The following is a 27,599-nucleotide window of genomic DNA, read 5'->3' as shown; positions in this document are numbered from 1 at the left end:
TGAGGTGGGGTATGGGAGGCCTGACCTGGGTTGGCTGCCTCTTGAGAAAGACTCATTCTAAGCAGCCTCATCCTTCATCTCCAATGGTTAAATTTAGATCAAATGTTCAATAAAGCAGGGTATGACTTTTTCTCCAGACAGCACTTCTTATTTCTTCCATTGTCCTTTACTTTGGTACAAATTGAAATGACTGCCATTTTCTTCATTCATGAAAGAGTGCATCCTTCCCCTCCCCCACAAGCTGCCTCCATGCTCTCTGTTCTTCATTCACTCTTTCCTGTGGCAGGGTTTGAGAGGGTATCTTCAACATGACATTAGGGGTTTGCACTCCCAGGATGGCATCCTAATGAATTTTTTAAAACAGCCCCATTCAGAATGAGTTAGCATCATGTGGAGTTGGCATACTTCCCCAGCCTCTGTCCCATAGATATTCCCTTGTTCTGCACATTTAGAGACAGACTTTCAAAAGGCAAATAGCCTCTGCTTCCTTCCAATTTTAACTCCAAGTTTGTAGAATGGAGAAAAGAAATATAGAGAATTTAATTGAAAAACTAGGTTGGTCTGGCTTAGAAGAGAGAAACAGGACTCCTGGAGGGCTGAGGCATACATCCAGTTTGGAGAGTGGTGTTGAGGGAGGACTTGTGTTTCTGATAGGGAAATAGATGGGGTTAATAAGAGAGAGGAAAAGGGCCAACTAGATTTATCTGAAACCAGTCAGTCAGCAAAGGTTTGCTAAGTATTTCCTGTATGCTAGAATTGTCTCTGATGGAGCCCGTGAGAGATACAAAGAAGTGGATTATATTACACTGGCCTTGTCCTGCGGGAGTTTATAAGTGAGTTATAAAGATGGTACACGTAAGTGTGTTTTTAAGACAATAGAACTAAGTTATTGATGATAATCAGGGGATGAGAGGAGTAAAGATGGAGGAAATTGTAAGCATCTTTTACAAAAGAAGCCTTAAGAAAGAATATGAAGTCTGGAAAGGTCTCGCTCATAGTCTCTCTAGAGCCTTAGAGATCACTTAGCCCAAACCCCTTATTTTACAGGTGAGCAAACTGAGCCCTTGTTGTTCGAGGTCACCGTGTCAGAGCCAGGACTAGGCCTTGTGCCATTTCATGTCATATATTGACCTGCTGCTGCTACTGTGCCTGAAGTTAGAACGAGGAAAGTTTGCTGAATTGTGCTAGATAGTCTTACCTCAGGTCCTGGAGACCTCTCCTATTCATGGAGTGCACACTTAGAAGGTTCAATGACTCAGTGTCTGGTTTAATCCCAAGTGACCTGATAGCAACAAAGTCTTGGATGGAAACTCAAGAATAAGAACTTTGTTTTAAAAAACAAACAGAACTCATTGAATGAAGAAACTGAAAAGAGGCCTAAAATTCTCTTTGCCTAAAGTCATTTTAATACCTTTTGGGCAACCATGTAGCATCAGATGATGCTTTCTCTCCTCATCCCTGCTCCCGCCTTCCCTGACATTCTCCAAGACTCAGTTGAAATCCCAGCTTCTGAAGGAGGCCTTCCCTTTAAGATTTTCTTCCATTTACCATGCATGTGTCTTGTATGTACTTGGCTGTTTGCCTATTGTCTCCTCCACTGGAATGTGGGATCCATGAGGGCATAGACTATGATCTTGCCTCTCTCTAATCCCCAGTGTCTGCTTCTTTGCAAGTGCTTAATAAATGTTTCTTGCCTGACTGACAGTGAAGGAGAGATTTGTGAGACTTATAGAATGTGAATAAATGAATGTGTCACCAAATCTTTGAGTATCTGCAGTGTATCCAGTCTTCTTCTCCTTGAGGCACTGTGACAGGTTCCCTGCTTTCAAAGAGTTTCTTGTATGGTTGGGAAGGCAAAATAACATCACATGAATAATGGAAGAATGAGGCCCAGAGAAGGGAAATCAAGACCCTACAGAAATATGTCTGAAGATGTTTTTATTTTGCAGTTGGCAAAGGGTATAACTGCCCTGTCTCTGCCATTTTTTTTTTGACTTGGGGTGGGGGCCACTAAGGGCAGAGCAGAGAAGGGGAGTCATGATTACTGGCTTATCAAGTCATGGGGGAGAGAGGAGGAAGAAAATGACTCTTGGCTTTGATAGTGGTTGGTCACCAGGAGCTGATGGGAAGTAGTCAGCTGGGGCATTTGAGCTGGTTCCCGGGGTTAGGAAAGAGTTTAAAGAAAACTCCCTCTGCATTTTTTCTGAACTTACCCGCTGTTTTATCAAACTGAGTGTGGTAGGAAGAAATGAGGAAAACCCTTAGAAAACTATTACTTTCAGCATTAGCTCTGAAGGAGAGGGGAGAATTTTTCTTAGGGGTACTGTTGATACTGGAAATGAATATTACCTCCATGAGGCTCAAATTGCAGAGGATTGAAATTGACTTCCTATTTTTATTTCATTTGAACATTTGAACATGAATTTATAAAGTCCCTGAGGGTATGCTCAGCATTATACTGTCTACCGTGGGAGATATGAGAAGAGACACCGTGATCTCTGCCCTTAAAGGACCTTGTAGTCTAGTAACAAACATAAACAGAGGAGCAGTGGAAAAAATCAAAGACTGAACTTAGAGGAGCTTGGTTCAAATCCTGCCACTAATACTTACTGGGCAAGCCACCAAATATCCTTGAAGCTTAGATTCCTCATCTGTAAAATGCTGTGTTTGGACTAGGTTAGTGGTGACAAATTCAAATGGAAATCAATGATGTTTTAATTTGGTTAGGGTTATTGTGGGAGTTTGGGGCTCTGGGGACTGGAAGTTTGACACTTCTGAACCCCTAAAATTTCTTTTATCTCTAGACTTATGAGCCTGTATATCATAAAGGATCCTAATGTAATGAAAAGTTAACTGATAATATAAGACAAGATTTCACAAGGTCTCATATGATTAAGAGTAGGAAGAGATCATTGTGGCTTAGAATAACCAGAGGAGATTTCATGGAGAAAATGGGACTTGGGCTGAACCTTAAAGGATGGGTAGAATTGATGTGAATGGGGAAAAAATGCTATGAGAGGGAAGAATTCAAGACTGGGAGGACAGAGTGAACAAAAATGTGTTGGTAGGACTATATTAAGTGTTGATGGAGAAATATCCATGACTGTGTACAGAATATGGTAATCCAAGCAGATTTTAATTCCCTTGAGGCCAAGGACAAGGCCATCTATTTCATGTATGTTTCCTCCTTTCCCTGGGAAGCATCCCTGAATGACAACGACTTGAGGGTCAAGTTTGGAATCAGAGATTTTTACGTAGTCATGTCTGGCTGGCCGACTTGCTCTATGTTGCTTGGAGGGAAGAGTGTTGTTATAAGGGAGGAAAAGTAGTGAAAAGTTGGGAATAACTAAGAAAAGCATTTTCCTTTATTAAAAAAGGATTTAAAAGAAACTTTAGGGCCTTCAAAAGGGCTTTAGTTTCCCAGGTTCTGGAGGTCCACACCCATCTGTGAGCCTGGCTTTCATTGATTCTCTTTCAACAAAGACATCCGGGGCAAGAAGTTAATATAACTTGATGCCACTGATATGAGATAAGCCAGAGCTGCAGGGCAGTTGAGAAGGCTGGGCATAGTGGAGAACTGACCTTAAACTCGATGGAACATTTCCCCACATCTGTACACCATGGCGTGGTCTTGCTGCTGAAGCCATTACTATGGAAATCCTTTAGATGCACATCTATAGAGAGCTCAAAGTGTGGGTGGAGAGGGGCCTCGGGGCAGGGATGCCCTCACTCATTTTCATCTGGGGACTGAGCAGAAGGCTACGCATTCCTTTCTCCCAGTAGTCCAGAGAAATTAGACCTGTAGCAGTTGTTTAGAATGAAAAAGGGCATGTTCCCTTGGTCAGGGATTTAGACTTAAGCACTTGGTTGGAAACTTTCCCAAGGCCCACGAGACCCCAGCTAGTTCACACTATGTGGATTCATGTCAAAGTGAGCTAGAAGGTCATAGGTGTCTGTTTTGTGTCTCCAGCTCCGTCCAAGAGGGTGGCGATTGGGCGGTTGGGCGGTTGGGCCGTGTGCGCTAGGAGATTACATAAGGGGCTGAGTTATCTAGGGCCTTACCTACATGACTTGTTCTGTAGTTGAATCCCCAGCCCTTCTCACTCTGGACTGTCATGAGCACAGAATACCGCCAGATAAGGATCTCTTAATCTCCCTGAAGCAGAAATCACCACTAGAGAGCCAAGTTGGATGGTGTCCAGACATTATTCTGGGCTCTCTGGTATCACGAAGTCTGTCAGGGGTAATTTCAGGGAAGGAGTAGCTGTCCTGTAGTCCAGTCTTGGAAGAGGGAAGGTTGGAAGGTTGTTTGAGATACAATCCACTTTCCAGGATTCATGCAGTGAAAATGTCCTGGGTAGGGGATGCTAGCAAGGGGGTAGCATAGAAAGGGATTCGGAATAGCCTGATAGTGATAATAATAGTAAATAATAGGCATTTTTAAAGTACCTACCTATGTACCAGATTATATGCTAAGTCCTTTAACAACATTATCTCATTTAATCCTTCAGACAGCCATGAGAGGTAGCATACTTATCCCCATTTTACATTTGAGGAAACTGAGACAGGCAGAAGTTAAATGACTTGTCCAGAGCTATTAAGAATCTGAGGCTGGATTTGAACTCATGAGGATGAGTCTTCCCGATTCCAGGACCAGTACTCTATCTACTGGACCACCTAGCTGCCTCTAGCTGCTTGGTTTTCCTTTACTGACTTGGTTTCTTTTGACCAGAACTTTCTGCTATTTTCTAATCTAGAAGTACACTTAGTTCTTCTCCAGTGCCCTAGGCTCAGCCAATGGTGAGTTCCACCCTAAAGCTAGAGGATACCCAGGCATTTTTCCTTTGATTCAGACAACATTTATGAAATACCTCTTGTGTGCAAGGTTCTGCGTGGGGGAAGGGGGAGGGAGAAGATGACTACTGAGATGAAAAATGACACAATCTCTACCTTCACGAAACTTGCAAACTAGTGGGGATTATGGGGAAATTGACACATGCACACAAATAATTATAATACAGATTTGAAAGTTAAGCATATTTGTTCTGAACAATGAGACCCAGTCTCTTCCCTGTTTTATAAGTTATGTCCCATGTGGATTCCAAAGACTACACTGGATGTTAGTGATTTTTTTACCCCATGATAAGTGCATTAAACATATAGCACCATTGGCATATTTTCTTGACCTCCTCATACCTGGGCCCATTCATTCCACCCCATTCCCTTATAGATACACATTTCATTTTTTTGAGAGGCATCGTGATGGTGGTTTAATCATTTTAAGATTGCAGAATGTCAAGATATTAGGAGATACCCTGTTTTCCAGAGTTAAGTCCCACTAAGAAAGCTGTGCCCTGAGCTTGGCATAGCAACAATCCTTTCGGTTCACCCTCTGGATGATCTCAGCTACAGTAAAATCTAAGAATTGTTTCATATAATTATTATATTGCTTTGACCAACTCTGAGTTCAAACAAGCACCGGACAAGTGTCCATATTCTGGTCATGAAGTCCCCCTTTCACTGTTGTCACTCTCATTATTAGGCTACAGCTCACTGTGTAGCCCTTGGTATAAGTATTGAGATCTCCCTGCTCTGCCTCTGGTCACCAGCACTAGGGGTGGGGCTCTGGTACATGTGACAAATCTGCCTCCTTGCTTACAAACCATTTCCCTCGATTTGAAATTAAACTTCTCTTTGATTCCTGATTCTCCTGTCTCTGGTCTGTTCTTTTCTGCTCCGGCCACCCACAGGTTAGAGGCTGGTTCCGTCTGAGTTGACAGAGACTTTCCTGTGCCTTAATCATGATATGGTAGACTTGGAAATAGGAGACTTGGGTTCAAATTCAGCACTTACTCATCTTGACTAGCTCTGAGGCCTGTGAAATTACTTAACCTTTCTGAGATCAGTTCCTTTCCTTGCTAAATGAGCTTAATGATACTTGCACCACTTACTTCTCAAAGAAGAAAATTCATTGAGTTTAAGACCTATATTACTTATAGTCTTAGATAGTTATTGAAGATTCCAATCATAGCTACTAAGGGTCAGAGGCAAAATTTAGGCATAGATCTTCCTGACTCAAGGTCCAGTTCAATAGCCATTCCCCCAGCCTTTAGAGATGAATTGGAGAAGTCATAGGCAATGTGGTAGTCTTGCTCTCATGAGATTCTACCACCTCCAAACTGACTGATCTAAGTAGCCACATGCCCCTACAACCTCCTGAAATCCATATGCATTGGTTCCCTGGCCAGGCCCTCCAGTTATTAGGCAGAGCTGAAATCTTCTCCTTTTCCAATCCAGAGAGATGCTTTTTAGATCTTTGCTTCAGCATTTACCTAGAAGCCAGAAGCCAGAAGCCAGAATATTCTTGGCCAAGAGGAGGAAGTGATTTGGTTGCTAACCAAACAGAGATCTCCCCAGAGACAGCCAGGCCTTGGGAAATGACCTGAAATTAAAGAGAGGCTTTCAAGATAAGCATTAGAAGCAAATATTTTTTCCCAGTTGAGTTGTTGTTTCTGCAAAGTGCCCCTTCCCCCTTTCCAAAAACATTAGAAAAATTTAGGTTATTTTTCATCACTTATCCTTTCCTCTTAGCATTTCCTTTCAATATGACTTGATGCTGTCTTCCCTTGTTTAGTAGAAAATTCCAGAATTGGAATTTCTATCTTGAGGAGAGCCATGAGTATATGTGTATATAAAAGGGGGCAGCTAAGTAGAGTGCAGGGCCTGCAGTCCAGAAGACTCATCTTCCTGAGTTCAAATGTAGCCTTCCTAGTTTTGTGACCGTGGACAAGTCACTTAACCCTGTTTGCCTTAGTTTCCTTTTCTGTAAAATGAGCTGGAGAAAGAAATGGGCAAACTAGTATCTTTGCCAAGTACACCCCAAATGGGGTCATGAAGAATGAGGTGGGACTGAAAACAACTGAACAGCTACAAATATTACAGAATGTTGTCTAGGAAAGAGAAATTCTTAGAAGACTACAGATCTTTGGTTTGAATTCTGGTTCGCCTACTATATCTGTGTGACCTTGGGGGAATCATTTCAATTCTCTGGACCTCAGTTTCCTCTTGTAAAACAAATGTGGTAATAGAATTCTTTGAAAACCATAAATCATTATATGAATGCCAGCTGTTATTTATTTCATTAATAAGACAGTTAAGCAGCAATGCCATGAAATCTGTGGAACAATCTGTTTCTGAATGTATACATGTTGGGTGCCATAGGAAGGGCAAGGTCTGTGCTAGGTGCCATAGGAAAGGCAAGAGAAGAAGATGTATCCCTGCCTTCAAAGCTCTTTCCATCTAATTTCAATCTAAACAAAACAATTAGAAAACAGTACAGAATGGGGACTAGCAGAATGTTAAATTGTGTGGCCATGACTCCGGGTCATCACACTATATAAATTCTGCTGTTCTTTCCTATCTGCTTTTAATAAACAAAAGGAATTAAGAGCAAGTCACAGAGGAATTGAACTGAGACTGTCTGCCATTTGTGGGGAGAACAGAGTGGATAAGAAATAAACTTCTGGGATTCTTGTGGGCATTAAGAAATTGAAGAGGGGAGAAGTGAGCAGTGTGAAAAATGGGTACAAGGAATGCTAGTAAATATCAGAAGGGGGAAAAAGTGAAATTTAAAAGTCTGGTGAAGGATTTTGATCAAAAGAACATTTGCATGCTTAACAATTCCAGAGATATTTGTGATCAGCCAACTATTAAACATATTTATAGGGGGAAAAGTTTTAAGTGTTTTCCTCAAAACAACACAGTGGGTGATAGCTCTTTTAAGTCATAGCATTCTCATTTTACGGAGAAAAGGAGGGAGGAAGGGAGGAGGAAAGGAAGGAACGAAGGAAAGGAAAGAGGGAAGGAGGAAGGAAGGGACAAAAAGGGAGGAAAGAAAAAATAGGAGGGGAAGGAAAGAAAGGAGGAGGGAGGCAAGGAAAAGAGTTGGGAAAGAGGGAAAGGAGGAGGGATGAAAGAAAGGAAAGAAAGAGGGAAAAAAGGAAAGAAACATTTAAGTGCTTTACAAATATAATCTCATTTGATGCAAGAATCTATGAGGTTGATACTATTATCATCCCCATTATGCAGTTGAGGAAACTGAGGCAGACAGAGGTTAATTGAGTTGCCTACAGTCTGAGTCAGTATCTGAGTCAGAATTTGAACTCAGGTCTTCCTGACTCCAAGCTCACTGAAGAAACAGAAGCTCAGTGGTATTAAAAACCTTATCTAAGACCACACAACTCTTGTAAGTCAATGTTACTCTAAGATATTTGCTGAGTTGCATAACTTTGGGCAAGTTATTTAACAGTTTTCTGCCAACAGTTCTGATCTGTAAAAATAAGGTGGTTAGATGAGAAAAGGTTTTTAAGTCTCTTCTGACTGTAAATCCTTAGATGGAAAACATGTATTCTTTTTTATATCTTTACAAATGAGTAAACTGAGGCACCAAGAGGTTTAGTGATGACAGAGATCACATATCTGGTTATTGGTTAGCTAGTATTAGAACTCCTATCTCTTTATTTGTAGATGGCACAGTGGATAGAGTCCAAGGCCTGGAGTTAAGAAGACCCATCTTTCCAAGGTCAAGTCTGGCCTCAGACACTTACTAACTGTGTGACCCTGGGCAAGTCACTTAACCCTGTTTGCCTTCCTGGAGAAGGAAATGGCAAACTACTCTATCCGTCTGACAGGAAAGACCCAAATGGGGTCATGGAGAAACAGACACAACTGGAAAACAGCTGAACCACAGCACTCTTTTGAGCAATCTTTGTAATTTTAAATCCTGTGAAGAAACTTGTGAAGAATAGACTGAGGCTGTCCATTAACTGGGTTTAAAAAAAGGTGTTACCTTCACACTTAGTGCTAATAGTTCTTAATCTTTAACGGTGCTAATTAATTACCATAATTATCCCCAAAACTTCACATTAGCAAGAGACTTTCCAAATAATTTATTCATGATGAAAAGAATAATATTCTTAAAGTATGCTAAGCTTTGCAGGACATTATATGTGTAAGATCTTACTTAATAGATATTTTAGTCCCATTTTGCAGATGAGGAAATGGAAGTCTGAGGAGTTCAAATGACTTGCCCAAGGTCCCACAGCAAGTAAATGGTAGAGATGGAATTCAAATCCAGGTTTCTCCTGATTTTCAACTCCAAAAGCCCAGCATTATACAATGGAATAAGAAAGAGTTCATGGTTTTAAAGTAAGGGACCTAGTTAAATTTTGACTTTCTACTTTTTTCTCTTATCATCTCCAGTCTATAATGAAGCCAGGGTCTGCCATTTTGATATGTGACTCTGTGCACATCCATTAATGTATCTGGTTCTCAGTTTCCTCAGTTATAAAAGGTGATGGAATTACCTATTTTGCCAACGTTTTGGAGCAGTGAGGAGATAAAATCAGATAATGGGTGGTAAAGAACTGTGACAAATGTAAATCATTGATTTGGTCACTCCCTCTAACGTTGTTTTTTTGTGGATGCTTGTCTCATTAAGCACATTCATCCTGGACTGCTCTTTGGACTTTGGGGGGACTTCTTTTTTCAAGGGAAGGAGACTTCATAAATATCTTCTTACTATGACCATGGGCAGCAAGAAGAAGCCATTAGACACTGTGGGCATTGTGAGACTTAAGACCCTTCTTTATTATTATTACTGTTTTTGGAGAGGGCCTGTGATTTCATAGGTATCTCTGTCTTCTGCAATAGGCCTTTCCCAATCTCCTTCCCCTGAGATTACATCCAGTTTCTACTGTATAAATCTTGTATGTGTATAATGGCTTACATGTTGCCTCCATCATTAGACTGTGAGCTCCTTGAGGGAAGGGACCCTGTCTTTGTCTTTCTTTGTATCTCCAGCACCTGACATAGAGTAAGTGCTTTATAAACTCATGACCCTATTTAGATAGTTTTTGTCACCATAATATTTAAGGTTGGGATCCTACTTTTGGTACTGAGAATGGAGCTCAGTGATTTAAAAAAAAGTTCACATAAGGCCCTAAAGGCAGCTAGGTGGTGCAGTGGATAGAACGATGGGCCTGGAGTCAGGAAGACCAGAGTTCTAATCCTCAGACTCTAGCTCCATGACCCTGGGCAAGTCACTTTGCCTCAGTTTCCTCACCAGTAATATGGAGTCATAACAGCGCCTACTTCCCAGGGTGGTTGTGAGGATCAAGTGAAGTAATATGTGTAAATCACTAAGCATAGTGCTTAGCACATAGTAGGTGTGCTCACTTCCTTTCTTCCTCCCTTGACCCAAAAGGAGTCTCAGTTGATTTCTTAGAAAGGACTACAAGGCAGTTAATTAAGGAACACTTGAGTTCCAGCCCTGTCTCTGACACAGTCTGGCTGCATGACTCTGAGGGAATCCCCTCAATTCTAGAAGCTCCAGACAACTCTATCTGGCAGGTACAGGGCATGTGCTGATGTATTTGGGGGAGGAGTTTCCTCATTTGTAATGCCCTGTAACAGTGAAATCACAGATCAATTTTTAAAAATCAACAGCTCTAGCTTTACCTATAGGCGGAATAGATAGCCACTTAGCTGGTATGACTTTTTGGGGAGGGGGAACTTAGGGAGACCCTTCCCTCCTATCAAATATCTCACTCATAGATGGAAGAAAAAAAAAGAGAAAGGAAGGAAGAAAAAGAAAAAAGAAGGGAGGAAGGAAGGAAGGAAGGAAAGAAAGAAGGAAAGAAGGAAGGAAGGAAGGAAATTTATTATTATGTGCCAAGCATTGGAAAGTGGGGTGGAGGAGGGGAAAGGTAGTATGCAGATCTGTGATTTCGAGATGGCATAGTGGCCTGGTTCTGGGGAAGATGAAAGGTGGGGCTGAGCATCTGTGTTGGAGGAGGAGTTAGGCATGGCTAGATGTGGCTGATTCACATTGTGTTTATCTAGTCCAACCCTCTCATTTTATAGATGAGATAACTGAGGGCCAACGAGTTTAAGGGACTTCCCTAATGCCACACAGAGCTTGGAAGTCAAAGATTAAAGATTTGAACACGAATTCGTTGAAACTTCTGCGCTTTTCCCCACTGTGTACACAGCCTCCAAAACTTGAAATTCCTTTAACAGAAGATAATAGAAATGCCAAGAAATCATGGTGATGATCTCAGAGTTTTCCTGAGAGTGGGTTTTGAGAGGGAGAAAGGGCAAAAGTAGAGTATGTAAAATGGAAGGGGGAGGAGGTGTAGTATGGGAGACAGAAGGCAGGAAGGAGCAGAAAGGGGAGGCTGAGAGTACACCAACAAACCACCTCCATTTCATAATTATGCTGAGACCTGGCCTTATCCGCCAAGGTTTGGACTGGCTAGATGCTAGAAAATTGTTTCTCTGGGATGGCTGTATGCTTAGTTTGGGTGACTAACCACCCCTTAGGGAAAATTAGGAGAGCCAGCCTTCCCAAACAGCAGAACTGGCAAAGACATCAGGACTGAGGATGTCTGTCATGCTATTAAGGAACAAAACAAGCCTCTTCCTTCTCCTGCTTAGGAGACTGGAGAGCATTCCAAAGAGATTTTTGACATCAAGGGGACTGAAAAAAAAAATCTTCAATTTGTTTGTTTAGATGAAGTCATAGATCTTTTGAAATATCAAAATTGCCACTCTCCATGCCATTCTAGGTTTGTGCTTTGGCCAAAAATATTAATTGCCTAGTGGTCCCATTCTGAGTTCAAATCCCCATTCTGCCACTTATTATCTATGTAACCTGGAGCAAGTCACTTAATTTCTCTGGGCAGCTAGGTGTCAAAGTGAATAGAGTTCTGGACCTGGACTCAGGAAGACTTGAATTCATATCCAACTTCAGACACTTATTTGTGGTGTGACCCTGGACAAGTCACTTAAGGTTTTCATGTTTTCTCAGTTTTCTCAGATGTAAAACCTCAAAGAATTGCTGTAAACATCAAATGAGGGTGGTATTTGCAAAGTGCTTTGCAAACCTTAAAGTAAATACTGCTATTATTATTATTTATTGTTGTTATTGTATTATCTAAGCTTAACTTCCTCATCTGTAAATGAAGAGGTTGCCTTAGGTGACTTCTAAGTTCCTTCCTGCTCTAAATCTACAGTTCTATGAATCTGTGAACCTTCTTGGAGGTGAGCCCCTCTGAACTTAGCTGTTCTGGTCCTCAGATGAGAAAGATACTCCCTGGCTGTTCAAGTTTATCAGCACTCAACCCTTAGGGTCCACTCGCATAGACTTCAAAAACCCAAGGTTACCACCACATGACTACAAGTGAAAGCATTAGATGATGACTTGGATTGGATCATGTAGTTGTCATGACTTCCACAACATAAAGACTCATAAGGTGCTGACCCCAGTGAGCCTAGGAAGGCCAGTGTGACTATGTCAGACTACAAGAGGTTAGATTTTGGAATCTAAGAGCTTCTCTGACAATATTTCTAAACGTATCCCCTCTGAACACTCTAGCGCTAATGATGGATAAAGTCTGGGATCCCCAGAAGAACTTCCTGAAAGACATGGTTCCTAGAATTGAAAGATGTGGTCCCTGGAATTTCCTGCTTCCTCCAAAGACCAAGGAGTTCTCAAAAATATGCCTCATATTGATTTCTTATATGCTTATGAATATATGCTATCTTTTCCAACATATTTTCTTATTTGAAATTTTAGCTCCCCTGATAGAATGTAAGTCAGCTCCTTGAGAACAGGAACTGATTTGTATATTTGTTTCTGTGTTCCTAGCACCTAAGTGCCTGGCACAAAGCAGGCACTTAATGACCACTGATTAGCTGATTGTGGGAGGGAGGGAGAGACATCTTGATAAGCTTGGCATGATGGCATTTGGACTCAAGCACCAGTGCTGGGTTAGAGCCTTATTTAAAACCAAGTATATAGCATTTCCTAAGATGCTTGGCTAGCTGTTTGTCTTTTGGCTGTGATAGGTCTTTCAGTTTTTATCAGTATTTCATAATGATGATTTGAAATATGTTCTGAATTCTAGCCCTGGAAGTCTGTTTTCTCTGAGCTGTTATTTTCTTCTAGAAAAGAAAATTTTTTTCTATCTTACCTCTGTCTTGCTGGTGTCCAAAGGATGTTCCCACCCACCCAACTTTGCCCCCACATCAGTTTTTCATCTGCTCTGCTACCAGTTCTTAATTAATCAACTTATTTCCTATCTACTTTATGCCCTGTATAGAATTAGCCATCATGAAGCATACAAGAAGAAAGAGAGGATAGGTCATTGATCTTTAACTTACCTTTGGCTGAAAGAGGCAAGATCAGTGATTGTTAAAATCAGACCAATAGAGAAAATCAGTGCAAGATGAATGAGTGGTTAAGCAATAGAGTGTAGTTGGATTTCAAAGGAGAGGGATATCACTATGGATTGGGGGTGGTCAGGGAAGGCTTCCCAGAGGAGGTGGGATTTGAACTGAGCCTTGAAGGACAGGAGGAAGTATAACTGGAAGGAGGCAAGGGAATTATTGAAGGCCAGAGGAATGGAATGAACAGAAGTCCAGAGGTGGGAAGACATGAGGTTTGTCCAGTAGACAGTGAATGGACCTTCCTACCTGAAGTGAAAGTTCATGTAGGGTCAGAATGGGAGATAGAATTGGAAAGAGAAGTTGAGGACAGATTGTGGAGGAGCTAGAATGTCAGGCTGAGGAATCTGGACCTAATCTTACAGATGATGGGCAAATGTCCTAAGCTGCCTTTAATAGAAGCATGGTGTTCTGAAGCAGGGCGTTCTGGGGACTATGCCATGAGAGGATCAGTTAAAGGACTGAGGACCTTTATCCTGTAGAAAAGAAGATGTACAAAGGACATCATTACTTATCAAGTATTTGAACTACTCTCACAGGGAATAAGGATTGGATTTGTTCTGCGTGGACCCAGAAGGCAGTACTAGGAGCATTGGGTTTAAGTTGCAAACAGGCAAAAAAATACAAAAAACCTTCCCATTGTTTTCCAAAAATAGAATGGACTTCCTGGGGAGCTTTAATGGGTTTCCCTTCACTGTATACTTTTTATCTGTATGACCCTGAATAAGTTACTTAATCTTTCTCAGCCTTAGTGTCCTCATCTATAAAATGGGGGTGATAATAGTGCTTTTTTCACATTATCATGTTATCAATGGTGTTATTATTATAAATACTAATTTGGAGAATCAAATGAGATAACATGTAAAATACTAGGGCTACTGTTGTTATCATCATCACCAGGTTACAGGGATATAATCCAAGAAATTTCTTGTTCAAAACCCTTCCTAACCTCACCCCCTCCTACCTTACCAGTCTTCTTACACCTTACTCCCCAGTTCTGCGTTCTAGTGGCCTCCTGGCTGTCCCGTGAACAAAACACTCCATCTCTACTCTGGGCATTCTATCTGGCTGTCCCCCGTGCCTGGAATACTCTCTCTCCTTCACTCTGATTCCTGACCTCCCTGTCTTCCTAAATCTCAACTAAAGTCCCACCTTCTACAGGAAGCCTTCCCAACCCCCTCTTAATTCCAGCACCTTTTTCTCTCTTAATTATTTCCTATTTCTCCTGTATATAGCTCACTTTGTATATATCTGTTTTCCCCCATCAGATTGTGAGCTCCTTGAGGACAGGGATTGTGTTTTGCTTCTTTTTTGTATTCTCAGTACTTAGCACAGTGCCTGGCACATAGTAGGTGCTTCCTAAATGTTTATTGATTGATTATTGATCGGTTGGACTAGGTGACCTCTGTGGGCCCTTCCAAGTCAGCTTCTAGGCTGTTTGCTAGCAGGGGCTTGACACAAGGAGAAGTATTTCAGAAATACTTCAAGTCTTCTTTCTCCTTCTTTTGTGCAGGAGTAGTTCAGAGAGGAGAAAGGAAAAGTCGAGAGATGCTGCCCGGTGCAGAAGGAGCAAGGAAACCGAAGTTTTTTATGAGCTTGCCCATGAGCTCCCCCTGCCTCACAACGTCAGCTCACAGCTGGATAAGGCCTCCATCATGCGCCTGGCCATCAGCTTCCTCCGGACACACAAACTCCTGTCCTCAGGTAAGAGAAAGGGCTGGCCAAGGAGCAACAGAGCACCCACCTCCAACCAGGAGCACTAAAAGATTCACCTCCTTCCTCAGAAAGACCAGCCTCACCCACAAGAGGTCCCCTCTGTGGCTGATTTTAAAGAATTCCTGAAAAGTCTGCCAGACAGAGAATACCTATCTTTCTGGCCTGAAATTCCATCATTAGTGACTCATTCTTTCGTGTTAGGAATTGCTAGAGAGCCAGCACCATGTAGCGGAAAGAACTGGGTTTAATGTTGGGTGATTAGACTTGGAATCTGATGCTGATTTCTAGCCTTATGACTGAGGGTGGTTTCCTCAATTAATCTGTGCTTCAGTTTCTTCATATGTAAAACTGGGTAATTACAGCTATCCTATCTCTTCAGACGTTTGTCTTGGGAAAAGCACTTTGTGTAAATCATTATAAAAATGTTTTATTATTTTCTCTCTCTCTCTCTGTATCCCTCCCTCCCTTTCTCCTTCTTCTTCCCTCCCCCTCTGACCTCTCCTCCTTTATTTAAATTTACCTTTTTATTTCTTCCCTTCTACCATCTACATAATTTTTCAAAGCCTAGAGAGGGTAATTTGAGTTTATTTTCTGAAAATTTCATCACTTTGATAACTGGTCTCAGACTAGGTTATTTTCCTTTGCCATTTTCCCTTAAAGTGCAGCAATATAACTATAGAGTAGAAGACTCATCCAATAAACATTGATTAAGCACCTACTATGTGCAGAGCACTGTGCTAGATACAAATTTTAGAAAATAAGGTTGTATTCAGTCTGCAGTCTACTTGCAGTGTTTGAGCTAAAGACAGGAGCTACCACCACACTCATATTAGAAAGCTGGTTATTAGGCTAACACAAGGTATGTGGTATCAAGAGCAGGGCTCCCAAGATCCCACATTCTGGGATATGGAGTAAATAATGCAGATCATGCCAACCAGAAACAGCTAGGGGCGAACCTGTATAGGCTAAGAGAAGCAGTGGTGAACACGGGCTTTTTATACAGCATGAATTTCAAACAACTTGACTAAGTGAGCAGCTTGATGGCTCAATGGATAGGGCACTGGGCCTGAAGCCTGAAAGACCTGAGTTCAAATCTAGCCGCAGACACTTGCTAGTTACGTGACCCTGGGCAAGTCTCTTAGCCTCTGCTTGCCTCCAGTGTCCTCATCTGTAAAATGGAGATGATGATAATAATAACTTCTACCTTCCAGAGTTGTTGTGAGGATCAAATGAGATAATATATATAATATAGACAAATGCTTATAATTAAGTAAATATAAATTCTTCTTATCTATAAAAAAATTACACATGTCATATGCCAGTCAGTTTATGGAATTTAAAGAATGACCTTAATGCAGGAGTCAATTAAGAAATGACCTTAATGTTGGAGTTAATGAGTTAAGCTCTGTCATATGACCCATCATGAATTAGAATTTAAGATTTAATTAATAATGGTAAGGGAAAATCTAATTAGGGTTTGATGGTAGGGGTGGGAGTATAGAGAGAAAGAGAGAGAGACATTTAAGAGTTTTATCTCCCCAAGAAGCAACTTTCTAGTACTATAAAGTAGGAAAGGGTGTACCCTTTCTTATGCCTTTCCCACAAGGCCCAAGAGCCATTCTGATTCCGGCCGCAGAAGACAGTACATAGAAGACCTAGAGGTTTCTCTAATCTGAGATACTGAGATCCTCTGGACCACGAGGAAGGAAGCTTGTCCTCAGGAAGCTTGTAGTCTGGCAGAGAGATAAGACACAAATATAAAAGACAGAAGAAGGAATATGAAAACAAAGTGACCTATGGTCCCCAATTGGAAGAGGCTAAATTTAGAAATCACCAGAGATTATTTTCTGGTGCCTCCTCTCACACAAGCTGGGTTGTATTCTCTCTCCTCTCCCTTCCTGCCTTCCCTTCCCCTTCCCTCCCCTTCTCTCCCCTCCCCTTCCTTCTCCTCTCCTCCCCTCTCCTCTTGTCTCTTTTTCTCTACTCTCCTCTGATCAGAATTACATCTGAAAATACCCTGTCTTCCCTGAAATTTTGGTTTGAAGGTTGAACAGTAAAGAGCTTTGGGGGACAGGGGCCTGGCGTGGAGAGGAGTAATTTTGTCAGTTCTTTCATTTTCCCACCATTCGAGAGGAAGCAGACTCCTTCCGAATCCAGTTGTCCATCCAATCCCATTGTGAACTGTGGTATTCTAGGAGAGAATTCCTGAATAGAGGAGACTCTAATTTTAAAAAGAGAGAAGCTGAAATGGCATGTACTATTCCTGTCTCTCAAGTACAGGAAGGATGTAGAGAGTGAAAAAAAAAAACCTGAAAGAAAAATTCTGAGAAGGGGGCAACCTGATTGATCTGGGGACTGGGGAGTAGGAACTGTGCAGGAGTCCTGAGCAAGCTAAAAGTGTATACAATAGAGCAAGAGAAAACCCTGCAGGAGGGGCCAAGGGCAAGACCACATTCTATAAATACCTTCAAAGTAACAATGCAAAAGAAATGATTATTCACCACCCTGGGATATAGGAAAGCTAGAAACAATGGTTTGATGCAAAAGTTCAAGCTGGATATGGACAAATGTTATGAGAGGGCTGTTCATGCTGAGAAACTAATGCTGGGAACATCAGGGAAATGTTACAGCTCATAAGCATAAATCCTTATCATATCTCTCCTGCCACTGTTCCAAAGGAGGGCAGATAAATCCTTAGTACAGTCAGGGCTATCTGCCAGGTAGCCTCTGACCTCTGCAAAGTGGGGCATTGCAAGGAGCTCTAGATTTGAAGTCAAAAGTCCTGAATTCAAATTCCAACTCTGCCACTCACATATTCTAGGCTCATTCTTTAACCTCTCTGGGCCTTGGTTTCCTCATCTGTAAGATGAGAAGGTTGTGGCTTGATGAGAATTAAGGACCCTTCCAACTCTAAAATATGAACCAAAATGCTTCAGAATTAAGCATGATCATATTGTAGATAATTTTCAAATTTATTAAGTTTGATTCAGTTAAGTAAAATTAAAGTTATATTAAAATTAAATTAAAATTAAAAATTTAAATTGATTAAAATGTTGATTTCAAATGCTTTATGAATTTTGCCTATAAGCTATAATTTTAAGATTTGGCTTAATGTTAATGACTGCTTAAGAAGCAGGCTTTTTTTTTTTTTTTTTGCTGTTTCTCCTAATGTCTCTTTGGCATCTAATGCTAAGGACATTTATGTGAATCAATAGAAACCAAATGCCATCAGGAGAAACTCAGACACCAGTCTGCTGCACCTTCTGCTCTACCACAAGGGCCTTAAAATATTTGGTTTCCAAACAATTTTTCTCTCCATGCACTAATTTAATTTCTATCAATTCACATAGACAACTCTCTTGGTCTCACTATTAACTGGCAAAATGCCATTGAAAGAAATAGATTCCAGAAATTTGGAAGCTTTTTGTGCATCATCATGCCTGATTTTTGAAGATATTGTTTTGGATTTGTGGAGAGAGGATTCCCAATCCTTTTCTCCACCCCTGCTTACCTCCCAGGCTGCCATGAATGAACAAAGAAATTATGGTGATCCAAAGTACGATAGCATATGTATAGAGACTGACCTGTATTTTCATTGGTGTAGGAAATCCCTCTACAATACAAGTCTACACCTTCTCTGCAACTTAAAATCATACACTGCTTTCCATGCCAATAGTAAATAATTGGCATTTATTAAACACCTACTATGTGCTAAGCTAAGTGGCAAAGTGACTTGCCCAGGATCATATTAGTATTGTCATAGCCTGCAGGTGTCAGTCAGAACTGGAACCCAGTTCTCCCTGGCCCTGAGACCTAGTCTCTTTTGACTGTGCCTTAATGTCTCTCTTGTCCTATGTTGTAGTACATTATGATGCTACAACTTATCTTCTAATGTGATACCATGTAGATAGACCTTGTATCCCAGGGAGGACATTATACTAGAGGGGACTCCCCAGGATGACATCACTCTAGAGCTTTTATGCCTGTTCATAAGATGTAGCAAATGTTGAATACCAAAGGACTGAGCTTGGACCACGGGACTAGAGGACTGTCCTTGGAACATCCACAGTAATCACTCTGCCCTGCTGTTCTGCAGATTTGCTAGGAGGCTGAAACAAAGAAAAAGTATAAAAAGTTTCTACTCTTGGTAGCCTTGAGGAGATGCCCTTATTAAGGCAGAGCAGCTACCAAGAAAAGGAAAGGGAATATGTAGATCCTGTATAGAATTGTATGGGGTCTTGGGAAGGGAGGGGGTAGGGGGTGGGTTGGGGAGTAAAAGTCTAAGCTTTTTGGTAGTGATTGTGGAACATTAAAAAAATAAATATTAAAAAAAAAATAAAAGGAAAGAGAAGAGCGAGGCCTGCTCATTTGTTTGATTTGTTCATTCACTTATCTATTATCTGGGTCCAAAGCTTTTGCTTCAAGGATCTGTGATTTCTTTGGACCCAGATAATAAATAGATAAGTTGCTAAGCTCTGTCAGCTACCTGTTCCAAGAAGTGACTGAAGACACTCATGCTCAGATATTAGTAGCTGCTAAGTCATTCTGCGTGGTTCATTTTCACTTTATAAGGAAGCATTCATCATTCCTATTTTACAGATGATAAAATTGAGGGTCACAGAGATGATGCCAAAAAGTGACAGGGGCCAAGGCTTGAATTGAGGTCTTATGACCCCAAGTCCAGTGTTCTTTTTTCTGACAGCCTGAGTGATTTTTTTCTTGCTGCACCTCTTAGGACTCATGCCTTTGCTTCCCTGCATAAGGCATCTCATAGAAATTGTTTCAGGAAGAATGTGTTAGCGAAAAGGTAATTTTCTTTTCTTCTTTAGAGTCATTTGCTTTTGGAGTATATATGTTCTTTTTTTAAAAAAAAAATTGATTTACTCATGTTCTTTTAAAAACAGCTTGTAATCCTATTTTAGGCACAGATTCTGTTGGAAGAACATTGTGAAAAGGAAATTGAATTAAAAAACAAACAAATAAAAAAATAGAACCCACAGCCTCATGGGTTTTTTTTTTTTTCAGGGCTCTTGTTTCAGCAAAGTCTCTCAAACTGAAGCAAGCACTCCTGGGCTTTTGCAAAGGGAAACAAACTGGGGATCCATTGTTTGAGAGTTCTTTCCTTGCACCCAGAGCAGTTCCCCCATTCAGGCCCATTTCATAATAGGAAATACCTGGTTGTACAGCTCAGAGGTGAAAAGTGTACAAAATACCAAGGCTTGCTTGAGAAAGACTTCGTCCTCACTCACAGACACATTTCCCTTTGATTTTCTCAGTAGGCCGTTCTGGGTGGGAATGTTGGAGAGGAAACCTGTAACATTTAGAAATCCAGGCTGTGGGTCGGGACCTTCCCTCTGACTGAGATTAGTATCACAGGAAGTTGATTCAAACAATAGCTTTATAATATTCTCTTCCATGTGGAGCAGGGAACAGAGCCCTGTTAACTGGAGGGAAGGCCAGTGGAGTGGTGGGTCGCTGGATGGCTCTCAAGTTCTTTTGTGGGAGGTGTTCAGCAAACAGCAGCCTGGGAAACAGTCATCTCAGTGGAACAGCACTGCCTGCTGGGTGTCGTTGTTTGCACTGGAATTGAATCAAATATGCAAGCTTTGGTTTTATTAGAAAATAAGTTAGTGGCTTCTCAACCCCTTAAACAAGGGCTTAAACTGCCTCCCCCCCCCCCATTTAAAACCAGAGAGGTATTTGAAGGTGGTGTGTATTTTATTCCCTGAAAAGGATGCTCGGATGGACTGTTGATCTCCGGAAAGTTACATAGGGGTGCCATCAGACTTAATGAAAAATCCTTATTTTAGGTTTTCTAGTTCACTAGAGTAAAGATGGTAAAAATTGGGGGACAAATGCTATCAGAATTTTGTTATGCCCCATGTTCCTCCCTTCCTCCACTCCTGCCCCCAGTAGGTTTAACTAAAGGCTTCAGCTCATGGCAAAATTGTGGAGGCAAAGTTTATCCTCTTTTGGTGTTCCTCCCTTTGCCTTAGGTCTCTGGTACCACCATTCTCCTTCCCCTTTCTAACTGCTAGGAGGGATACAAGAGAAGTGTTGTGTAAAATACTCCTCCTCCCTTTCCACACTACTAACCTCTAGTCAAAACCACTAAGCTCTGTCGCTACCTGTCCCAAGAAGGACTGAAGTCATACTCACATATGAGTGGCTGCTAAGTCATTCTGTGTGGTTGTTCTCCCAAAAGTATTCATACTTTATATGAAGTCACAGAATTAGAATTTTAAAATTAAAAGTGACCTGAAGTAGCATAGTTTGACAAAATTAAGAGCTGGAAAGGATATTGGATACCATTTGGTTACTCCCTTTCATTTAATAGAGGAGGAAAAGAAGGCTGAGATTTGCTCAGGTTCATGGAACTTAGGTTAAGGGCCACTGACCTAGACTAAAACTATCATTTTACCCTTGAGGAAAATGAGGCCTAGAGAATTGTCCACCTGCCCTAGTGGGGTCACATAGGTACCAAGTCATGTCTTCTGATTATAAATCAATTTCTGTTTCTGTTTTATTATGCTGCCTCTTATAGCATTAATTAATAAAGTATAAAATTTGCATAAAATCATCTATATAAAATTATAGCTATATAAAATTTCCATGCTAATCAAGATAGCTATTCCTAACATATGGATAAGGATTGGTATTGGACCTGTGATTTTAGTGATAGAAGAAAGTCTTACATGAGGAAACCCCTTATAGGATGCAAACCCCCACCTTCTCTACAGCTTATATCTCAGAGTTGCCTCAAGCACTAAGAGGTTAAGGACCTTGCCTAGAATCTCCCAGCCATTATGTGTCAGAGATGAGATTTCAGCCCAGGTCCTGCAGCCTTGGAAGCCAACCCTCTATCAACTATGTATGCCTCTATTATTAGCAGTAATAATACTTCACATTTATGTAGAACTCTTCAAGAACCTTAAAAGAAGAAATATTGCAAATATTAGTATTCTTGTTTTTGCAAAGTTGGAAACTGAGGCAACTCATTGATGTAAATGTAATTTGCCCTGGGTCTCACAGCTATTAAGTGCTGGGTATAGAGACATGAATAATACAAAGTAGCAAATAATTTTTTTTTAAATTGTATTTGGCTGTGAAATGCATAGTAGAATATTTTACCCATCCAGAGTTGAGGTTCTTAAATTTTCTTTGGTTCAAGCTTAGTATTACACAGTTTACTTCATGTGAATAAACACTGGTTAGTGGCCAAGACAGAAGGTAGTATAAATGTTAGGTTCAAGGCAATTGTAAAACATTTGAAAGATAAGCTACCTGGTGGATACTCTCCCCTCCATCATCCCCCCACCCCCACCTTAACCCCATCCCCAAGTAGATAAAGAAGAGTTGACTGTGTCTTTAAGGTGTCTTCAAATCACAAAAGCTATTTTTGTTTTAGCTATAAGATTTTGGAGAGCAGAAGTAGAATTTTCCAAGACTGGACAAAAATTGGTTTTGATAATTCCTATGAGGGAAATTTTTCAGTTACTGTAAAGATCTAACCTCCTGAGAAGCTTGCTCTGATGCCACAGCCTTAGAAAATCTAAACCAGGGGTCCATTGCTTTTGCTTCCCCTGGCTGTGGCTGACCAAGCCCTGGCACCCTCTGGTTCCTACGTCTACACCAGAGCCCCCTCTTCATGGGGCTGCACTGCCTGAAGAAAGAAGCCAGCACTCTGGAAAAGATGCCCCCAGACTCAGGGCCAGTGTACATCCTGGCAGTGGGGAGTCATCAAAGCCTGCTTCCTTGGGTTATTTTTAGCATTAAAGAATATTGTTTTAGACTTTGTGGGGAGCCTTCCCCCAGACAGTTCAGCTCCTGTGCCAGTGATTAGCCAGCTTCCTTTGGGCTTAAACCCAAAGTGATGGCAGGGGGGAAAATGAGTTGGAACCAAAGATCAACTAACTGGTCACCAAATATTTACTGAGCTTCTGTTATGTGCTCAACCACTGTGCCAAGCAGTAATTAGAGCTGACAACATAGTTCTTCATGATTATAAATTACTGAACACATCCTTTGATCCATATAACAACCCTGGATGGTGGGATTATTGCCCCCATTTTCCAGAGGAAGAGCTTAAAATCAGAGAGAGTAAGTCAGCTATGCAAGGTCAGATAGGTGTTTATAGTCTTGGCTCTGGAGATGGGATCCAGGGGTCCTGATTCCATCTAAGTCTCATTCCTCAAACCTCTCGTTGGAAATTTCACCTTTTGTCGCTGTGTTTCCTGTCTCTTTTGTTAGACTGTGTGTGAACCCCTTGAAAAGAGTCTGTTTTGTATCTTTTTCTATACTCTTCACAAAGGCTGGCATAATACTGGGACTGCCATAGGTGCTTAATTAATGTTTGCTGATTTATGGATTTATTAACTCCCCCAGCAATCTACTAATAGGAACATGGAGATTATTTATTGATTGAACAAAAAAGTAAATACCTACTGTGTGCTCAGCCAACTCTATATTATTAGGTATCATGGCAGTACAGAAGACATCTGTGCCCTCTAAGAATTGATAATTTTTTGGGGAAAAACAAAACACGGACACAGAAAACAATGAACAGTATGTGACTGTGTATGATGAGGCATTCAATCATGTGCTACCGACTGAAAGGGGAGCCTCACTTTTCCTTGTAGCCCCTAGCCATTTAGTTGGTGGGCCTTGTACAATGATGAGGGAGCTGGGGGATGGACCTTCAATTCATAAGGTGATAAGATTTAAAGCTAGAAGATCTGACAGATTATGTAGCCCTTGGTTCCTAAGCTGTGTGTGTGTGTGTGTGTGTGTGTGTGTGTGTGTGTGTGATGGCACCTTTTGGCAACAATCTAGTGAAGTCTATGGATTCCTCAGAGTAATGTTTTTAAATACATAAAATAGAATATATAGTATTACAAAGGAAACCAATTATGTCAAAATAAAGTTACCACATATTAGAAAAAAAAGTTCATAGACCCTTCCTTCCCAACCCTTGATCTAGCTTATCTCTCTCTTTATAGATGAGGAAACAGGCCCAGGGAATTAAAATTCCTTGCCCAGAGTCATGCAAATAGTAGAAGGGGAATTTGAACTGAGATCTTTTGACTCTACAGCTGCTAGTCTGTTCTCTTAGCTCATGGAAAGTGACCTGAGAATGTTCTGGAAAAAGGCCAGAACTCCTCAGAGCTCCTATGGGCATCACCTGCAAGAGAGGGAAGTGGATGTTCCTGGACCCCAAGACATAAACATAAGAAGACTTGATACAGGCTCATTGCTTCTAGGTCCCAGGGCAAAGGCCATAGTGATTTTCAGTGACATCCCCCCCATCACACAAACTCATACCCATGTGGTGTGGTGTGTGTGTGCGCGCGTATGGTGGTGCGGATGTCAGGGAAAGGATGGTTGCTAAAAGACTTCTCCCTTGAAATATCTCCCTCATAGGGAGCTCCATGGCCTGGAATGGCCTCTGTTTGAGGGTCATGGCTTTGATTCAAGGTGCTATGTCTTTAGAAAAACTCCTATAAAACTACAGCTATGTTTCCTGAGAAGGGTAGTAATAACATCTAACATTATGCTGCACATTACCATTTATGAAATTCTTTTTCCACAAGAAGCCTGCAAGGAAGGTAGAAGTATTTTTCACTTTGTTTTGCAAACGAGGAAACTGAGCCTTATTAAGAGTGAATGACTTGTCCACTGCAATGGAGCTACTAAGTACCCCAGCCAGTACTTGAACTCAGGCCTTCTAACTCTCCTTCCAGTGCTCTTTGCACCCCATAGTTTGCATTAACCTATTAGCTGTACCCATTAGTGTATCAGCAGACTAATTTATCAGTTCAGTAGGCCAATTATCTAGCAGAGGGCAGGGTCCTGCTCTGGGATAAGGCTCTAGGACGAAGGAGACACCTCCCATTCTCACCAGGATCCCGTTCAGACACAGGAATGAGCCTTCTTTCCCCAGAGACCCACTACCTCCTCTCTTCCCAGCAGCCAGGAAAGGGTGGAGAGCAGAAAAGAAATTCCCTCCATTCACTCCCTCCTGTTAGTCAGGGTGAGGCAGAGGAAAAGCAACCGGGCACTATTGTATATAATTAAACATCTGAGAAGACGGAGGACCTGCTTAGTCTGGGTTTTGTCTGTCAAAGACAGCACTTGGAATCGTGGGGATTCCCTGACCCAGCAGTCCCACCTCAATGTGCAAGAAACAGACCCAGCAGCACCTTGTTATTATTGTCTCGGTTGTGTCCAATTCTGCGTGGCACCATTTTGGGGTTTTCTTGGCAAAGAGATTGGAGTCATTTGCCATTTCTTTCTCTGACCTATTTTATAGATGAGGAATTGAGGTAAACAGGATTAAGTGACTTGCTTAGGGTCTCACAGTTATTATTTGAGGCTGGATTTGAACTCATGGAGATGAGATTTCCTGATTCTAGGTCTAATGCTCTATCTGCTGTACCATCATCACTTTAGATATTCCTTTATAGGGAACCTCTGTATTGGAGTCCATTTTCTTTCAAAGGGGTAGAAATAGGTTCCTGAGTCCAAATTTGGTGCGTGAGGAGGAAGCCAAAATGATAAAATGAATAAACTTGATCTTGGGCTAACCTGTGGTGGGATGAACTTATGCAAGAAATGTATTCCTGAAAAAGCTGCCTATAAATCAAATTCTACAACATACTCCAGAGGGGAGGGGTTGTCTCTACTTAGAAGAGAAAAAGACTTTCATAGGGTAACCAATTACCCCCTCATTTAACTGCCTTGTAAATCCAGATTGAGTTTGCTTAAGATGAGGCATACCTGAATTTCTCTAGGCCTTTTTGTGGCCAACACTGGATGCATGTGGAGAGGGGTGAGGGAAAGCAAATTAGAGTTTGTGGTTTGAAACACAGATTAGACTGGATTAGCCAGGACTCTGCCTTCCCTGCTTGGTTTGGGTTATGGCCAACAGTCTAGATGACCAAGCATTTTTTTGTCTGAGACAAGTGCACAGTCTTTAAATTTTGCAAATATCAACAGGGCACTTGATGGGCCAGTGGCTGCCCAAAGTAATTGGTATGTCACCGTTTTCACAGGTTTCCCTTTCTAACTTCTAGACTGCCCTTTCCCACTCCAATCCATCAGGCACACCACCACCGAAATTTACCTTCAAGATTGTCCAATTGCCTTTAAGCATCAGTCTAGACCTTTCCCCTCTGCCAGGACCTGTCTCTGGTCCTGTATCCTCTAGTGAAGCTTTTCCTAACTACTCCTGCTCTCTCCCTTCTGCTGATTAACACTTATGTAACCTCAGACAATTCTGGACCTCAGTTTCCTCATCTGTAAAGTGAAGAGGCTGTACTAGATCCAGTCTAAGGTCTCTTCAAGCTCTAAATGTATGATACTGTGAATTCCTAGATAGAGGAGTGGAGAACCTGCCCTCTAGGTCCTCAAGTGCAAACCTTTGAATCCAAATTTCACAGAACGAATGCCCTCAATAAAAGGATTTGTTCTGTAAGACTTGGACTTGGTCAAAAGGCTGCACCCAAGGACCTAGAAGGGCACACGTGGCCTCAAGATCACAGGTTCCCTATCCCCATAAAGCATTTAGTCTGGGCCATACAATCTAACTCTGGAATCTATCCTGGCTTGAAATGGTTTTTCATTGTTTCTCCAACCAGACTGTGAGTTTCTCAAGGACTGACATAGGACTTGGGGTCCCCATTCAGTGATTGATGAACCTTTGGGGAACAGAGGCAGCTAGATGGCTCAGTGGATAGAGTATGGAGCCTGGAGTCAGGAAGACCTGAGCTCAAATCCAGTCCTGGACATTTACTAGCTCTGTGATCCTGGGCAAGTCATCTAACCTCTACTTAAATCCAAAAAAACCCCATGCACAGTATGGACCATGAGGCCACAAAGAGTCAAACATTTAGTCATGTCCCAGGAGTCTTAGTACAGTTTTAAGCAGCTTAATACTTCACCAGGACTTTTGAGACATGATGTATGTAAAATCTGTGTGCCTGCAGAGTCAGCCACATGCACCCAATTCATGAAGGATCTGAGATTTTAGTAGTGTGGAGAGCTCTTGGTGCAGGACTCCCTGCTCTATATCAGCAGAACCTATCTTTAACTTAGTAGGAAAGTCCTAGCCCTGTCCTGAGATACAGCCCACTTATTTATGGTCTTATAGAAAGTACGTTAAGGAGGAGGACCTAGAACCCAAGTCTTCCTAGCTCCAAAACCAGTCTTTTATCCATCCCATTACTCTGCTTCTCCCGTGTTCAGGGGCATGTGCACATTGGTATATCTGTCCAGAGACAACCTCTATGCGTTTGTACAAACACAAGATTTTATCAATTGAATCCATTTTCATGTAAGTCATTATTACCCTGCTCTCTCCCTCCAGTGTGTACTGAGAATGAAAATGAAGTTGAGGCAGACCAGCAAATGGACAATTTGTACCTGAAAGCCTTGGAAGGGTTCATCGCTGTGGTGACTCAAGATGGAGACATGATCTTTCTGTCAGAAAATATCAACAAGTTCATGGGACTCACACAGGTTGGCTCCTCTTCCTTCTCTATTCTCTATGCTTTTCAGTCTTGTAGCAAAGATTATTTATTTCCCAGAAACACCCCCAC

The 27,599-nt window shown here is 41.5% G+C and overlaps 1 protein-coding gene across 2 annotated transcripts in view; it reads left to right on the top strand.

The window, feature by feature from the left end:
* The window catches only part of EPAS1 (endothelial PAS domain protein 1), a 107,110-nt gene that overhangs the window by 43,441 nt on the left and 36,070 nt on the right, over nt 1–27,599 (top strand). For both annotated transcript variants that reach the window (XM_072635704.1, XM_072635705.1), the window contains exons 2-3: nt 14,801–14,991; nt 27,368–27,519. In XM_072635704.1, the coding sequence (XP_072491805.1) occupies nt 14,801–14,991; nt 27,368–27,519 (343 nt within the window). The remainder of the gene's footprint in view (nt 1–14,800; nt 14,992–27,367; nt 27,520–27,599) is intronic.

Source organism: Notamacropus eugenii, chromosome 1 (assembly GCF_028372415.1).
Source record: "Notamacropus eugenii isolate mMacEug1 chromosome 1, mMacEug1.pri_v2, whole genome shotgun sequence".
Lineage (NCBI taxonomy): Eukaryota > Metazoa > Chordata > Mammalia > Diprotodontia > Macropodidae > Notamacropus > Notamacropus eugenii.
This window is presented reverse-complemented; position numbering and strand designations above follow the sequence as displayed.